This window comes from Hippopotamus amphibius, chromosome 5 (genome assembly GCF_030028045.1).
Source record: "Hippopotamus amphibius kiboko isolate mHipAmp2 chromosome 5, mHipAmp2.hap2, whole genome shotgun sequence".
NCBI lineage: Eukaryota > Metazoa > Chordata > Mammalia > Artiodactyla > Hippopotamidae > Hippopotamus > Hippopotamus amphibius.
In genome coordinates this window covers 93,898,113-93,917,122 of record NC_080190.1, presented here as the reverse complement: position 1 = coordinate 93,917,122, position 19,010 = coordinate 93,898,113, and the positions used below count along the sequence as shown (strand labels likewise).

The window sequence follows — 19,010 nt, the reverse complement described above, 5'->3', positions numbered from 1 at the left end:
CTTCACACGTCCTGCTGGACGTTCTATGGCCTGGCCCTTATGGTTCTTCACACACACACCAGCCAGTTCCTTGCCCATGAATCCTTGCCCTCATAAGTCTGAAACATCTGTAAGTGTTTCTCTGGCCAACCACAATCACAGAAGTAATCTCAATAGTCTATATTTCTATTTCCCTCTTTAGACATGTTATTCAAAAACAGGAACAGTCATTTATTTGTCTTAATTGTCTAAGATAGCACCTGGAACACAGGTGCTCAATAAAATTTGATAAACCGAAACAACCAATCTGCATTAAGGAAAACACTCATATAAGCTGGTTATGACTGAAACAGTGAGTGCTCAACTTGAATGAACACTTCCATAAATCATCTCCAGAAATCTGGACTCCATAACTGCTTATCAGAATTACAATTCTATTCTGTCAATCTTCCTTCCCAAGTAAGTATTTTTAAATTAACCTTTTAGGTATTTGGATTTTCTAAAGAAAGAGAAAAAAAAAAAAAAAGGTATTTAACAAAGGTGTAATTTAACCTTAAAAGTTTCTTCTTCTTTGCTGAATTTTCTGGAGTCTTGGGAAGCTTCGTCTGTTTCTGGGGTGTATGCAGAATGGTCTCCTCAGATTTTACCATCGGGTTTATCAGTCTCTCCATAACCTGTCTTCCATCTGATCCAAAATCCATGTAGCAACTAGAGGATTCTGAATCAGTGAACAAGACATTCTCCGAGTCATCTTTTTCACTATCTGATGAATACTCTAAAATTTCTGTAGGATTTGTCTGAAAAAAAATTAAAAGAAATGCAATTACATTTGGAGAAATCTTTATTCAAATCTATATTTTTACATGCCTATTATTCTATTCCCTTATGATTATATTCATTGAAATAACTTTGTAGATATAGTATCTATAGCTTCAACTTCTATTTTGACATAAAATCCAAACTAAGGAAGCCATATACCCAAAGACAAGCGGTTAAACCAATTATAAGCCAGACACTATCTCACAGAATCCACCAAATTCAGTAGAAATATTTCAACCTTCCTTCAATAAATTAAACAAAATGTGCCACACATATGTCAGTCTCAAAAAAGTGAACTAATAACACCAATCTGAATGGCCATTAGTTATTGTAATCTAACGCCTGCTGGAAAAAAAGTATCATTCTGATTTTGAATTTTAATGTGGGGTAAATAATATTCACTATTTGCTAAAAGCCAAATACAAAGAAAATTGCCTCTTCAGGTGTAAAGCACTTAATTTACCAAAGAAGTCTCCAAGGCTAAAGATGAAAAATTGACTTTTCCCACACAATTCCAATATAATATTATATTTTCCAGAGGCAAGTTTGAAATCGCTAATATCAACAGGAACTATTTAAGAATGAGTCACTGAGTCTTGTTCCTAACAGTTCCAATTCTTTCTTCTACTCAAATCTCTGAACTACCAAATAAATAAGAATGTTTTTTGAAAACCAGGTTATAAAACAAGAATTTATATCTACAGTCAATCCCGGAGAGAAGAATCAAAACATTCTTATGCAATGTTTTCTGTCTTTACCCAGACACATGTTAAAACTTTTAAGTGTGGGAGGTATTTTATTTTCCCATTACTTGGTTTTGCAAGCCAGTCCCATATTGTTCTAATGTCAGCAACAATTTATTCTTCAACAGTCTAATTTTCTAGTATATTAGTAGCCCCTCCTAATTTAATACCTATATTAAATTTTAAATGTACTAAATATAAATTGTACATTTAGTTGAATGGATTCTGTACCCGGTCAATTCATAGTGTGGCTATGGGGACCCTCGTGAGGAGCCAGCATGGACTGTGTCACTGGCACTGTAGCAAGCACTTGGCTAGAGCCAGTGAAGAGGATACAAGTGAATGAGGGTTATCATTTGTGGGTATATATGTGTGCATGTGCACGGTGGGGGGGGGGGGGAGGAGTGTGTACGCCACAAAAAGAACCAGAGTAGTTTACACTGAAAAGTCAGTTCCTTAACACTGAAAACTTTTCTATATTACTTGTGAACTCCAAATTTAATTCCATGTGTGTGTAGGTTAGCACTACAGTTTTCATCATGTCCCAATCTACACACAAGACAAAATGTTTATCACATTTGGCCTCTTTTTTAGGATTTTATACTTAACACCTTTTTCAGAGCTTAAAAAGGACATTACTATGCCCACATGTCCTCCAAAAACCCGCTTAGGTAGTCACCTGTTTGTTACCAGGCGCATTTAAAATACAAAAAGTAAATGAAAAAAATTCTCAAAAGAAGAGTTAGTTCCACTACCCTTTTCATAATCACAGCTGCATGCTTACATTACTGCATTACTAAAGTGTTTAATTACTAAATACTGCTGACCCATTAATAAGCAAAGGGGTCGCATGTTCCCCCCAAACACAGCTTCTGAATAAATATTAACAACACACCACAAAGGGGAATGAATTGGGAGACTGGAATTGCCATATATACATTACTAATGAAAAAAATATATATCAAATTGTACACTTTAAATATATGCAGATTACTGTATGTTAACTGTATCTCAATAAAAGTTCTTAAAGAAGAGAACAAACAAAAAAAACAATAGGCCACAAAAAGAACCAGAGTAGTTTACACTGAAAATTCAGTTCCTTAACACTGAAAACTTTTCTATGTTACTTGTGAACTCCAAATTTAATTCCATCTTCTTGTTATGGAATGTCTTTTCTTTCACTACTGTCAAGTTTTGCGCTTCCTGCTAGAGCAGAGCTTCTCAACCTCAGCACTGTTGCTGTTTCACGCTGAATACTGTGGGGGCCTGTGCTGTGCACTGCAGGGTGTTCAGCATCATCCCTGGCCACTACCCACTAGATGTGTTAGCACTGCCCCACCAGTCATGACTATTGAAAATGTCTCCAGGCATTGCCAAATGTCCCCTGGGGGACAAAATCACCCCCAGTTGAGAACCACTGTCCTAGAAAAATGTCAACAAGTAACCGATTACATGTGGCCTGTGCTGGAAACTCACGTGCAGAAGCAAAGGGGACACAGTGCTTTGTGGAGATGGAGAGGTCAAAATGAAATAGTCATAAAACAATATGGTGGAAGTACTGCAATCAAAGTGTTGTTCAGGCTCCATGGGAACAGGTAAAAGGAAAACAAAACCAGGTAGGGCATGGGGAGAAGGGAAGAAGGAAAGAGCTGCCACCTGAATCAGGATCTCTCACCTAAAGCTGAATGCTAAGTGTAGGTTAGTAGGCAGAGAGAGAAGGAAGTACATTCAGGGATTAGGAACAGGAGGACCACACAAATACAGGGCCAGAGAGAAGAGAGCACATGCAGGAAAATATACAAGCAGCAGAAGAGAGACAGAAGGCTGCTGAAGGCCTTGCAGACCACAGCAGGCCATGCAGCTTTATTCCAAGGCACTGGGGGAGCCATGGGCAGTTTTAACAGGGGCTAATCAAGTCACACATTGATATGGAAGATCATCCAAACAACATTCTGAAGAACACACTCTACTATGGGCAAGCAGGGAAAGCAGCTACTAGAAGGCTCTTCCATAATCAAAGCAAGAGATGAAGATGTGCGTGGTAGTGGGAGTAGAGAGAAGTGGACTAGAAAGAAAATAAGGAAGGAGATATAACAGTATTTAAGGACTCCTAAATGTTAGAAATGAAAGTGAAGGCAGAGTCAAAGGAGACCCCAAGCATCTGGTCTGAGAAGTAAGTAAAGAGATACATTTATCAAGAAAGGGAATTCAGGAAATATTATATCTCTAATATACCTGGAAAGAGACAGTTGCTGATACTAAGTTGGATTTCATATGTAAACCCTGCAACGCCTATGAAAGAGCTGAGGTAAAACCGACAAAGAGGCAGCAGCTCTGTGGGTCTGGAGTTTTAAGAAAGGGATATGATGTGGAGACACAAGCTCCGCAACCATAAAAACAGAAACAGCGCGTGAAGGTACAAGCGCTAGAAGAGACTGTCTATGGGAATTATGTAGAAGCAAGATGAGAAGGTCCAGGTTGAAACCCTAGGAATATCATCAACATTTAACCTGTATTCGGGTGAGAAGAGGCAGAAAAGTGGATTAGATTTGAGAAAAAAGAGGTTCCACAGACATGATCCCAACATCTCAAGCTCATCCCTGCCCTTAATAGCAGGTTATCATAAGCAATTTATTTAACTTTCCTATGCCTGTTTCCTCATCTTCAATTTGGAGAAATAATAACATCTAACACATTAAGCATTTAGTAAGTGTATTAAATTTTATATTTTTAAATTTTGTATTTATTTTCTGGAAAGTTTTTTTTCTTGATTCCTAAGTGGATCTCTATGTAAAGGACAATGAGGAACACAACAAGTAATGTCTTCAGCAGCCAATCAAAAAGACAAATAATGCCTTAGCGAGCAGAGGAAACCAGGTATTCTTTGTGTAGGCATTTCTAACAGGAAACAAAATGCCATGATGAAAGGGGAGAACGTACAACCAACAATACTCTACCCAGCAAAGATCTCATTCAGATTCAACAGAGAAATCAAAAGCTTTACAAACAAGCAACAGCTAAGAGAATTCAGCACCACCAAACCAGCCTTACAACAAATGCTAAAGGAATTTCTCTAAGTGGGAAACACAAGAGAAGAAAAGGACCTACAAAAACAAAAACAAAACAATTAAGAAAACGGTAATAGGAACATACATATTGATAATTACCTTGAATGTAAATGGACTAAAGGCACCAACCAAAAGACACAGACTGGCTGAATGGATACAAAAACAAGACCCATATATATGCTGTCTACAAGAGACCCACTTCAGACCTAGGGACACATACAGATGGAAAGTGAGGGGATGGAAAAAGATATTCCATGCAAATGGAAAACAAAAGAAAGCAGGAGTAGCGATACTCATATCAGATAAAATAGACTTTAAAATAAAAAATCTTACCAGAGGCAAGAAAGGACATTACATAAAGATTAAGGGATCAATCCAAGAAGAGGAGATAACAAATTTAAATATCTATGCACCCAATATAGGAGCACCTCAATACATAAGGCAAATGCTAACAACTATGAAAGAGGAAATCGACAGGAACACAATAATAGTGGGGGACTTTAACACCCCACTTACACCAATGGACAGATGATCGAGACAGAAAATTAATAAGGAAACACAAGCTTGCATGCAATAAATGATGCAATAAATCAGCTTGATTTAATAGATATCAATAGGACATTACATCCAAAAACAGCAGATTACACGTTATTCCCAAGTGCACATGGAATATTCTCCTGGATAGATCACATTTTGGGTCATAAATCAAGCCTTGGTAAATTTAAGAAAAGTGAAATCGTATCAAGCATCTTTTCCAACCACAACACTATGAGATTACAAATCAATTACAGGGGCTTCCTAGGGGGCACAGGGTTAAGAATCCACCTGCCAATGCAGGGGACACAGGTTCGACCCCTGCTCCAGGAAGATCCCACATGCCTCGGAGCAACTAAGCCTGTGCATCACAACAATTGAGCCTGTGCTTTAGAGCCCATGAGACACAACTATTGAGCCCATGTCCTGCAACTACTGAAGCCCATGTGCCTGGAGCCCATGCTCTGCAACAAGAGAAGCTACAGCAATGAGGAGCCCACGTACCACAACGAAGAGCAGCCCCCACTCACCTCAACTAAAGAAAGCCAGCACACAGGAAAGGAAAAAAAAAAAAAAAAGACCCAACACAGCCAATTAATTAATTAATTAATTTTAAAAAAAGAAATCAAATACAGGAAAATAACTGTAAAAAACCAAACACATGGAGGCTAAACAATATGCTACTAAATAACCAACAGATCACTGAAGAAATCAAAGAGGAAATCAAAAACTACCTAGAGACAAATGACAATGAAAACACAATGATCCAAAACCTATGGGATGCAGCAAAGGCAGTTCTAAGAGGGAAGTTTACAGCAATACAATCCTACCTCAAGGAAACAAGAAAAATCCCAAATAAACAACCTAAACTTACACCTAAAGAAACTAGAGAAAGAAGAGCAAACAAAACCCCAAATTAGTAGACGGAGAGAAATCATAAAGATCAGAGCAGAAATAAATGAAATACAAAGAAAACAATAGCAAAAATCAATAAAACTAAAAGCTGGTTCTTTGAGAAGAGAAATAAAATTGATAAACCTCTAGCAAGACTCATCAAGAAAAAGAGGGAGAAGACTCAAATCAATAAATTTAGAAAACAGGAGAAGTTACAACAGACACGGCAGAAATAAAAAGCACCATAAGAGACTACTCCAAGCAACTATATGCCAATAAAATGGACAACCTGGATGAAATGCACAGCTTCTTAGAAAGGTATAAACTTACAAGACTGAATCAGGAAGACATAGAAAATATGAACAGACCAATCACAAGGAATGAAATTGAAACTATGATTAAAAATCTCCCAACAAACAAAAGTCTAGGACCAGATGGCTTCACAGGTGAATTCTATCAAACATTTAGAGAAGAGCTAACACCCATCCTTCTCAAGCTCTTTCAAAACATTGCAGAGGAAGGAACACTCCCAAACTCATTTTATGAGGCCATCATCACCCTGATACCAAAACCAAATACACTACAAAAAAAAAGAAAATTAAAGACCAGTATCACTGATGAATTTAGATGCAAAAATCCTCAACAAAATACTAGCCAACAGAAGCCAGCAACACATTAAAAGGATCATACACCATGCTCAAGTGGAGATTATCCCTGGAATGGAAGGATTCTTCAATATACGCAAATATTAACAAACTGAAGGATAAAAACCACATGATCATCTCAAGAGATGCAGAAAAAGCTTTTGACAAAATTCAACACTCATTTATGATAAAAAATCTCCAGAAGGTGGGCACAGAGGGAACCTACCTCAACATAATAAACAACAAACCCACAGCAAACACCATTCTCAATGGTGAAAAACTGAAAGCATTCCCTCTAAGATCAGGAACAAGACAAGGATGTCCACTCTCACCACTACTATTCAACATAGTTTTGGAAGTCCTTGCCACAGCAATCAGAGAAGAAAAAGAAATAAAAGGAATCCGAATTGGAAAAGAAGTAAAACTGTCACTGTTCACAGATGACATGATACTATACATAGAAAATCCTAACGATGCCACTAGAAAACTACTGGAGCTAATCAATGAATTTGGTAAAGGTGCAGAATACAAAATTAACACACAGAAATCTCTTGCATTTCTATACACGAACAATGAGAAATCAGAAAGAGAAATTAAGGAAACAGTCCCATTCACCATTGCAACAAAAAGAACAAAATACTTAGGAATAAACCTAATTAAGGAGGTAAAAGACCTGTACTCAGAAAACTACAAGACACTAATGAAAGAAATCAAAGATGACACAAATAGATGGAGGGACATACCATGTCCTTGGATTGGAAGAATCAACATTGTGAAAATGACTATACTACCCAAAGCAATTTACAGATTCGATGCAATCCCGATCAAATTACTAATGGCATTTTTCACAGAACTAGAACAAGAAATTTTACGATTTGCATGGAAACACTAAAGACCCCAAATAGCCAAAGCAATCTTGAGAAGGAAAGATGGACTTGGTGGGATCAGGCTTCCTGACTTCAAACTATACTACAAGGCTACAATGATCAAGACAGTATGGTACTGGCACAAACAGAACTATAGATCAATGGAACAGCATAGAAAGCCCAGAGATAAACTATGGTCAACTAATCTATGACATAGGAGCCAAGGATATATAATGGAGAAAAGGCAGCCTCTTCAATAAGTGGTGCTGGGAAAACTGGACAGCTACATGTAAAAGAATGAAATTAGAACACTCCCTAGCACCATACACAAAAATAAACTCCAAATGGATTAACGACCCACATGTAAGGCCAGACACTATAAAACTCCTAAAGGAAAACACAGGAAGAACACTCTTCGATGTAAATCACAGTAAGATCTTTTCTGATCCATTCCCTAGAGTAATGGAAATAAAAACAAAAATAAATAAGTGGGACCTAACGAAACTTCAAAGCTTCTGCACAGCAAAGGAAACTATAAGCAAGACAAAAAACCCTCAGAATGGGAGAAAATATTTGCGAACGAATCAACAAAGGATTAATCTCTGAAATATATAAACAGTTCATTCAGCTCAATATCACAAAAACAAACAACCCAATCCAAAAATGGGCAGAAGACCTAAATAGGCATTTCTCCAAAGAAGACATATGGATGGCCAAGAGGCACATGAAAAGCTGCTCAACATCACTAATTATTAGAGAAATGCAAATCAAAACTACAGTGAAGTATCACCTCACATTGGTTAGAATGGGCATCATCAGAAAATCTACATACAGTAAATGCTGGAGAGGGTGTGGAGAAAAGGGAATGCTCTTGCACTGCTGGTGGGAATGGAAATTGATACAGCCACTATGGAGAACAGTATGGAGGTTCCTTGCAAAACTAAAAACAGAGTTACCATATGACCCAGCAATCCGACTCCTGGGCATATACCCAGAGAAAACCATAACTCAAAAAGACACATGCACTCCAGTGTTCATGGCAGCACTATTTACAATAGCCAGGACATGGAAGCAACCTAAATGTCCATCAACAGATTAATGGATAAAAAAAATGTACATATATACAATGGAATATTACTCAGCCATAAAAAGCAATGAAACTGGGACATTTGTAGAGACATGGATGGACCCAGAGACTGTCATACAGAGTGAAGTGAGTCAGAAAGAGACAAATATTGTATATTAACACACATGCGGAATATAGAAAAATGGTACAAATCAGCCAGTTTGCAAGGCAGACACAGAGACACAGATGTAGAGAACAAACATATAGACATCAAGTGGGGAAAGCAGGGAGGGTTGGGGGGGAATGAACTGGGAAACTGGGATACCAAATTGTACGCTCTAAATATATGCAGTTTATTGTCTGTTAAAAAAAAAATAGTACACTTTGATATATTCAGTAAATTGCATTCAGTTGTACTTCAATAAAGTTGTTAAAACAAAACAAAACCAAAAAAAGAAGTTAGAGTCTAACTGCAAGATTAAGTCGACCCTCTGTAGTAAAGCAAATGAAACCAATCAGCCAGATGAAACAACACTCTCAGAAATTAAAGCTTTTAATTCTAAAATTTACAGAAAGGTCACACCAAGAGCAACAGTGGAATATCAGTAATAAATGATAGCCTCTTCATTTTTAAATTACACCTTTGTAGCTAAATACTCACCCAGCTGGTAAAACAAATAAAAGAAAGATGGTAACTAAACTAAAATTATTCCTTGAGATAACCAATTATAGGACAGAAAACAGCTCACTTTATTTCATGCAAAAACAAAAGCCTCAAGCTCTGGCCTCAGCCCAGGCAAGAAGGCGTCCCCAGCAGGGTCAGTAAAGCATCTTATGTGCCCGCTGGCCCTGCTGTGGGGGTGGCTGGTGCTTGCTGCACCCTGACTGGGAGGGCCACATCCTGCAGCACTGGTTTCTGCTCTCTGAGGCTTCCACCCAATTAGTGGCCTGCCCAGACCTGCCCTGGAAGGATCAGCGAGGGCCAGGCTGTGCTAAGTTCACCATGTTTATCCTGGTTCAGCCTCCCTTTCTTCAACTCACACTAAATGAGAACAGTCAGGGCAATTTTAAGGAAATAACAAGAGAAGTATAAGGTCCTGCCTGTTTAGAAGCTTTTAAATCTAATAACAACCACTAAATGTTTTTAAGAAGGTTAAAAGGTGGGAGCAACAGCAAAAATGTTAAAGAAGATATGCCATGGCAACTGTGACAAGTAAAATCCCCAAAACCAAGACAGCTTTTAAAAATTAAGGGGAATCAGCGAGGCTCTTGATCCTAGAGGTCTTGAGTCCCCCGGTCCCATCTTTCTCTTCAGTCTGTGTCTGTGTCTTCTTCAAGCTTGCGGCACCCGTCACTCACCTCGAGTCGCCGAGTTGATCACGGCAGAGGATATGAAGGGCTGACTGTAATCACACTGTTGGTAGGAGCACACAGCAAGACTGAATATTCGTCTAATCCAATACTTGGACATTAGTCTGAGGCTTGGACAGTCTTCTATAAACACCTCTATCACCAGGACAAGCAACCCCAAAAGCTTGGACAACCATGAGGAAACAAAGAAACCCCATGCAGGCAAAGGAGCAGGAAAAAAACCCACAAGACCAAATAAATGAGGAGGAAATAGGAAAAATGCCTGAAAAAGAATTTAGAGTAATGATAGTAAAAATGATACAAAATCTCGATAACAAATTAGAGAAAGTACAAGAAACAGCTCATAAGAACTCAGAAAAACAAACAGCAATGGATAACAAAATAACTGAAATTAAAAATACTCTAGATGCTCTAACCAGCAGAATGACTGAGGCAGAAGAACGAATAAGTGAATTGGAAGATAGAATGGAAGAAATAAACGCCACAGAGCAGGAAAAAGATAAAAAAATAAAAAGACTAGAAGACAGCCTCAGAGACCTCAGTGATAACCTTAAACGTACCAACATTCGAATTATAGGCATCCCAGAAGAAGAAGAAAACAAGAAAGGGTCTGTGAAAATATTTGAAGAGGTTCTAGTGGAAAACTTCCCCAACATGGGAAAGGATATAATTAACCAAGTCCAAGAAGCACAGAGAGTCCCATACAGAATAAACCCAAGGAGAAATACACCAAGACACATATTAATCAAACTAACGACAATTCAACACAAAGAAAAAATATTAAAAGCAGCAAGAGAAAAGCAACAAACAACATATAAGGGAAAACCCATCAGGATAACAGCTGACCTTTCTACAGAAACTCTGCAGGCCAGAAGGGAATGGCAGGATATACTGAAAGTCCTGAAAGAGAGAAACCTACAGCCAAGAATACTTTACCCAGCAAGAATCTCATTCAGATTTGAGGGAGAAATCAAAAGCTTCCCAGACAAGCAAAAGTTAAGAGAATTCAGCACCACCAAACCAGCCTTACAACAAGTGCTAAAGGAACTTCTCTAAGTAGGAAACACAAGAAAAGGAAAACACCTACAAATACAAACCCAAAACAATTAAGAAAATGGTAATTGGAACACACATGTCAATAATCACTTTAAATGTAAATGGATTAAATGCTCCAACCAAAAGACACAGACTGGCTGAATGGATACAAAAACAAGACCCTTCTATATGCTGCCTACAAGAAACCCACTTCAGACCAAGGGATACATATAGACTGAAAGTGAAGGGATGGAAAAAGATATTCCATGCAAATGGAAGTCAAAAGAAAGCTGGAGTAGCAATACTCATATCAGACAAATTAGACTTGAAAGTAAAGACTATTAAAAGAGACAAGGAAGGACACTACATAATGATCAAGGGATCCATCCAAGAAGAACATATCACAATGGTAAATATCTATGCCCCCAGCATAGGAGCACCTCAATACATAAGGCAAATGCTAACAGCTATAAAAGGGGACATCGACAGGAACACAATTATAGTGGGAGACTTGAACACCCCACTTACATCAATGGACAGATCATCCAAACAGAAAATCAATAAAGACACACAAGCTTTAAATGACACATTAGGCCATCTCGACTTAATTGATATTTATAGGACATTCCATCCAAAAACGACAGACTACACTTTCTTCTCAAGTGCACATGGAACATTTTCTAGGATAGATCACATCTTGGGTCACAAATCAAACCTCAGCAAATTCAAGAAAATTGAAATCATATCAAGCATCTTCTCAGACCACAACGCCATGAGACTAGATATCAATTACAGGAAAAAAACTGCAAAAAATACAAACACATGGAGGCTAAACAATTCACTATTAAACAACCAAGGAATCACTACAGAAATCAAAGAGGAAATCAAAAAGTATCTAGAAACAAATGACAACGAAAACACAACAACCCAAAACCTATGGGACGCAGCAAAAGCAGTTCTAAGAGGGAAGTTTATAGCAATACAGTCCTACCTTAAGAAACAAGAAAATGATCGAATAAACAACCTAACCTTACACCTCAAACAACTAGAGAAAGAAGAACAAAGAAACCCCAAAGGGAGCAGAAGGAAAGAAATCGTAAAGATCAGAGCAGAAATAAATGAAAAAGAAAGGAAAGAAACCATAAGAAAAATAAATAAAACTAAAAGCTGGTTCTTTGAGAAGATTAACAAAATTGATAAACCATTAGCCAGACTCATCAAGAAAAAAAGGGAGAAGATGCAAATCAACAGAATTAGAAATGAAAAAGGAGAAGTCACAACGGACACCTCAGAAATACAAAACATCATGAGAGACTACTACAAGCAACTATATGCCAATCAATTGGATAACCTGGAAGAAATGGATACATTCTTAGAAAAATACAATCTTCCAAGACTGAACCAGGAAGAAATAGAAACCATGAACAGACCAATCACAAGTACAGAAATTGAGGCAGTGATTAAAAATCTCCCAACACACAAAAGCCCAGGACCAGATGGATTCACAGGCGAATTCTATCAAACATTTCGAGAAGAGTTAACACCTATCCTTCTCAAACTCTTCCAAAATATTGCAGAAGGCAGAGCACTCCCAAACTCATTCTACGAGGCTACCATCACCCTGATACCAAAACCAGGCAAAGATGTCACAAAAAAAGAAAACTACAGACCAATATCACTGATGAATATAGATGCAAAAATCCTCAACAAAATACTAGCTAACAGACTGCAACAGCACATTAAAAAAATCATACACCACGATCAAGTGGGGTTTATCCCTGGGATGCAAGGATTCTTCAATATACGCAAATCAATCAACGTGATACATCATATCAACAAATTGAAGGATAAAAACCATATGATCATTTCAATAGATGCAGAAAAAGCTTTTGACAAAGTTCAACATCCATTTATGATAAAAGCTCTCCAGAAAATGGGCATAGAAGGAAATTACCTCAACATCATAAAAGCCATATATGCAAAACCAAAAGCCAACATTGTTCTCAATGGAGAAAAACTGGAAGAATTCCCTCTAAGAACAGGAACAAGACAAGGGTGTCCACTCTCACCACTGTTATTCAACATAGTTTTGGAAGTGTTAGCCACAGCAATCAGAGAAGAAAAAGAAATTAAAGGAATCCAAATTGGAAAAGAAGAAGTAAAATTATCACTCTTTGCAGATGACATGATACTATATATAGAAAACCCTAAAGACTCTACCAGAAAACTGCTAGCACTCATTGATGAGTTTAGTAAAGTAGCAGGATACAAAATGAATGCACAGAAATCTCTTGCATTCCTATACACTAACAACGGAAGAGCAGAAAGAGAAATTAAGGAAACTCTCCCATTCACCATTGCAACAAAAAGAATAAAATACCTAGGAATAAACCTGCCTAAGGAGGCAAAAGATCTGTATGCAGAAAACTTTAAGACATTGATGAAAGAAATCAAAGATGACATAAACAGATGGAGGGATATACCATGTTCCTGGATTGGAAGAATCAACATCGTGAAAATGACTGTACTACCCAAAGCAATTTACAGATTTAATGCAATCCCGATCAGATTACCAATGGCATTTTTCACAGAACTAGAGCAAGAAATCTTACGATTTGTATGGAAACGCAAAAGACCCCGAATAGCCAAAGCAATCTTGAGAAGGAAAAATGGAGTTGGTGGAATCAGGCTTCCTGACTTCAAACTATACTACAAGGCCATAGTGATCAAGACAGTATGGTACTGGCACAAAAATAGAAAGGAAGATCAATGGAACAGAATAGAGAACTCAGAAGTAAGCCCAAACACATATGGGCACCTTATCTTTGACAAAGGAGGCACGAGTATACAATGGAAAAAAGACAGCCTCTTCAATAAGTGGTGCTGGGAAAATTGGACAGCAACATGTCAAAGAATGAAATTAGAACACTTCCTAACACCATACACAAAAATAAACTCCAAATGGATTAAAGACCTACATATAAGGCCAGACACTATCAAACTCCTAGAGGAAAACATAGGCAGAACACTCTTTGACATACATCAAAGCAACATCCTTTTTGACCCACCTCCTAGAATCATGGAAATAAAATCAAGAATAAACGAATGGGACCTCATGAAACTTAAAAGCTTTTGCACAGCAAAAGAAACCATAAACAAGACTAAAAGGCAACCCTCAGAATGGGAAAAAATAATTGCCTATGAAACAACGGACAAAGGATTAACCTCCAAAATATACAAGCAGCTCATGCAGCTTCATACCAAAAAAGCAAATAACCCAATCCACAAATGGGCAGAAGACCTAAATAGACATTTCTCCAAAGAAGACATACAGATGGCCAACAAACACATGAAAAGATGCTCAACATCACTCATCATCAGAGAAATGCAAGTCAAAGCCACAATGAGGTATCACCTCACACCAATCAGAATGGCCATCATCACAAAGTCTGGAAACAACAAATGTTGGAGAGGGTGTGGAGAAAAGGGAACTCTCCTGCACTGTTGGTGGGACTGTAAGTTGGTACAGCCACTATGGAAAACAATTTGGAGGTTCCTTAAAAAACTACAAATAGAACTACCATATGATCCAGTAATCCCACTCCTGGGCATATACCCAAAGAAAACCATAATCCCAAAAGAAACTTGTACCATCATGTTTATTGCAGCACTCTTTACAATAGCCAGGACATGGAAGCAACCTAAATGCCCATCAACAAATGAATGGATACAGAAGATGTGGCATATATATACAATGGAATATTACTCAGCTATAAAAAGGGATGAGATGGAGCTATATGTCATGAGGTGGATAGAACTACAATCTGTCATACAGAGTGAAGTAAGTCAGAAAGAGAAAGACAAATATTGTATGCTAACTCACATATACGGAATCTAAAAATGGTACTGATGAACTCAGTGACAAGAACAGGGAAGCAGATACAGGGAATGGACTGGAGAACTCGAGGTATGGGAGGGGGCGGGGGGTGAAGGGGAAACTGAGAAGAAGCGGGAGAGTAGTACAGACATATATATACTACCAACTGTAAAATAGTCAGTGGGAAGTTGTCGTATAACAAAGGGAGTCCAACTCGAGGATGGAAGATGCCTTAGAGGACTGGGGCAGGGAGGGTGGGGGGGAATCGAGGGGGGGGGCGTCAAGGAAGGGAGGGAATATGGGGATATGTGTATAAAAACAGTTGATTGAACCTGGTGTACCCCCAAAAAAAATAAAATAAAATAATAAAAAAAAAAAAAAAAAAAAAAATTAAGGGGCATGGAGAGTACTGGTGGCTGATAAGCCAGCAAGTTTAGTTAGCAAATGCTTTCATTTCCACTCATAATTCTAAAATGGAATTCATTCATTTAACAAATTAGTTCATTGCTGCTATGTATCAGTATCAGAAATCATTCTGGATATAGTCGTGGTGGGGGGTTGGGTGGGGACCCCAGAATTCTTATCCATGTGGTCTTTACATTCCGGTGGAATCATAACACACACACACTCACTTTTTTTTTTTTTTTTTTTATAGTTGTGGCACATGGGCTTAGTTGCTCCACGGCATGTGGAATCTTCCGAGGGCAGGGCTCGAACCCGTGTCCCCTGCATTAGCAGGCGGATTCTTTACCACTGCGCCACCTAGGAAGTCCGACACACTCACTTCTTAATTAAGATGGGCTGTTCTCTGGCTACTTATCAAGAACTAAACTGGTTGTGTGAAAAAGGATAGAAAAACCACCAAGAATGGAAGGAGTGTATCAGACTCCCAACTCCTAAAAGAATTCTATTTTCTACTGAGATTAAAAATCAACCTAATTCTAGACAATAGAGTCTTAAACTACTGATAGGAGATATACTGTCACAGTTTACTTGGTGTGCTTTTTGTGACTGAAACTTTATCCATGAAAATCATTGCCAGCTAATGAGAGGGAAAACAAAAGCTACAGATTTTCTCACACATTCAAGAAAAAAAAAATCTTTTCTGAGGTAAACAGGTTTAACAAGCTAAACCCATGGTTACACCTCTGCAAACCACTTGGCTTACCTTCCCCAAACCAAATGTTTCCAACCTCAAATTCCAGCCCAATGAGAACGACAGAACTCAAGTTCTACCGACATGGGTTCACAAAAGCACCATTCCACCTCATCTTAACATCCAAAGTGCCTGCTCTGAGGAGCCCAAGGAGGAAATGAGAAACAGCAGGGCAAAGGCTCACCAAAAGAGAAAGAGTAAGAGAGAGAAACTACAGTGCTCAAGAAGGAACCTGCTGGGTCAGTCAAAGTTCACTGAGCAGTAGCTGAGCATGGAAAAGCGCCTGCAGGCTCAAGGCCAGGAGGGCCCCGCAGCAGAGATACGCCCAGGACCAGGACCACGTGGCCTGGCAAGTAACTACAGGACAAGAAAGAAAAGCACCCTTCCTCCAATATAGATGGTATATAACTGGAATATGGATGCAGTCTCTGACACAACCTGTCTGACAATCTTCTCTGTTTCAAATACGTTCAGAGAAAGACACCACCCACCTCTTTCTGCAACACGGCCTTCTGGCAGACCCAGGCAGGGGTGGCACCTGTATCCCTGGTCAGCTGGAGGCTAAGGGGCATCCAACTCAAACGTACACTCAAAACTGCGGCCTCAAAATTAACAGAGGGACTTCCTAGGTGGCACAGTGGTTAAGAATTCGCCTGCCAATGTAGGGGACACGGGTTTGATTCCTGCCCCAGGAAGATCCCACGTGCCGTGGAGCAACTAAGCCCGTGCACCACAACTATTGAGCCTGCACTCTAGAGCCCATGAGCCACAACTATTGAGCCCGTGTGCTACAACTACTGAAGCCCGCGTGCCTAGAGCCCGTGCTCCACAACAAGAGAAGCCACCACAATGAGGAACCCATGTACCACAATGAAGAGCAGCCCCCACTCGCCCCAACTAGAGAAAGCCCATGTGCAGCAACGAAGACCCAACACAGTGAATAAATAAATAAATAAATAAATAAATAAGTAAATTTATTAAAAAAATTAAGAGACACAAAAATGACAGCATACTCAAAAAATTATTCTGTTCATTTATGCAAATAGAAACAGAGGCTTGGCTTAAGTTGCTGCTGGTTATGAGCCAGGCTTTGCTTTTATTCAAGGCAAAGAATTAAAACCCTACAGAAACTATTAGGTATAAAATAAGCTATAAGGATATATTGTACAACATGGAGAATATCGCCAATGTTTTATAATAACTATAAATGGAGTATAACATTTAAAATTTGTGAATCACTGTATCGTATACCTGTAAATTATATAATACTATACAGCAATCACACTTCAATAAAAAAAAAAAAAAAACTAAACTAAAACAAAACAAAATCCTACACCATGCAGAAGGGGGTGGCGGTGGGATGGAAGAAATGGAGGGAGGAGCCTGGAGAAGGTAGAAGGCTTCAAAGGAAACTAGCCAGGTAAGTGCCCTACGGAACAAGGGAATAAACAAAAGCAAAACAGTGAAATGCAAGTACAGAGCCTCACAGGGCCTAGGGTGCACCCTCCAAACAGGGTTCCAGGAGGTGTTAACAGGCATTAGGACAAAAGGGAGCGCCACAGTCAAATCAATTTGAAATACGGTTGAATAAAATTAAATGCTGAGTTTTTCAGGAGCCTTTAATACGTCCTTTCGTACTGTGATCTCTAGGAGGAGGCTGTATTTTTTCATAATTTCTTCTACTTCTATCTTTTAAAATATCATATGCTGAATATAGTTTAATATTTTCTTGATGACTCACAGTTATTCTCGTGTATAACCATTATTTTGGACTTTGAGGTATGCAGTTCTGCATATGCCAGACGGTTTCCTTTCCCACCATTTACAAGGTTGCTGGCTGGCCTCAAATCTATGATGCCCAAGTCTGCTCCTAACCACATCTCTGACTGACTATCAAAGTCACAGACTCCTTGTTTGCTTTGCATTTGAAATCAGGAAATATCAAGGCTCAGTGCTGGACAAAAGGAGGACTATAAAGATTAATAAAATATAGATTCTGCTCTTTGGGCATTTGTATCTGGCTACTTGTTCACAGTTGAGTGAAGCCAAAAACACTCACTTGTAAAGCAAATCAGAATAGCAATGATTTCAGAGGCCCAAGGCCTCCTTCCAGATCCAAGGTTAGCTGAAAAGATCCCAATCGGACTTCAGCCAGTAGTATCTGACCATCTCTTACATACAAAGATGCTTCTTCAAAACAGCCAAACCTAATCAAAATAATCCTCACAAAATTACTTTGAGATAAAAGAGGGTAAACTGAAAGAGAGGAAGATAAAATGATTTATATGTAGTTGTCCAGAGTCACACAAGTTGAGGGAATAATCTCAGGAATCCCCATTAACCACACAGAATCCTATACACACTATACCAGGCTCTGTCTAGAAAATAATGCCAGTCAAAAGAATAGAGGAAAACTTATACACACACACACACACATACACACACATATATATGTATACATATTTAACTTCAAAAGCTACAAAAGTGCAGAAAGGCAGAATGAATTCTCTCTAAAGAAATCTGTCCTGTGTATTTTTCCATAACTTGAGGGTCAATAAAGGTGATACAGCAAGCACTTCATATTAATATTTTTTTTTTAATTATTTTATTTTATTTTTTTGGGGGTACACCAGGTTCAATCAACTGTTTTTATACACATATCCCCATATTCCTTCCCTTCCTTGACGCCCCCCCCTCGAGTCCCCCCCACCCTCCCTGCCCCAGTCCTCTAAGGCATCTTCCATCCTCGAGTTGGACTCCCTTTGTTATACAACAACTTCCCACTGACTATTTTACAGTTGGTAGTATATATATGTCTGTACTACTCTCCCGCTTCTTCTCAGTTTCCCCTTCACCCCCCGCCCCCTCCCATACCTCGAGTTCTCCAGTCCATTCCCTGTATCTGCTTCCCTGTTCTTGTCACTGAGTTCATCAGTACCATTTTTAGATTCCGTATAT

General features: G+C 38.7%; 1 protein-coding gene across 11 annotated transcripts in view; it reads right to left on the bottom strand.

Annotated features, from left to right (window-relative positions):
* Positions 1-19,010, bottom strand: part of SPIDR (scaffold protein involved in DNA repair) — a 337,463-nt gene that overhangs the window by 223,437 nt on the left and 95,016 nt on the right. For 10 of the 11 annotated variants that reach the window (XR_009053672.1, XM_057734363.1, XM_057734364.1 and 7 more), the window contains one exon: positions 532-776. Coding sequence is in view for 10 of the 11 variants with exons in the window: in XM_057734363.1 (XP_057590346.1) it covers positions 532-776 (245 nt within the window). In the remaining variant the exon portion in view is untranslated. Of the gene's footprint in view, positions 1-531; positions 777-9,972; positions 10,000-19,010 lie in introns of those variants that run through there. The other variant, XM_057734372.1, reaches the window with a different exon arrangement.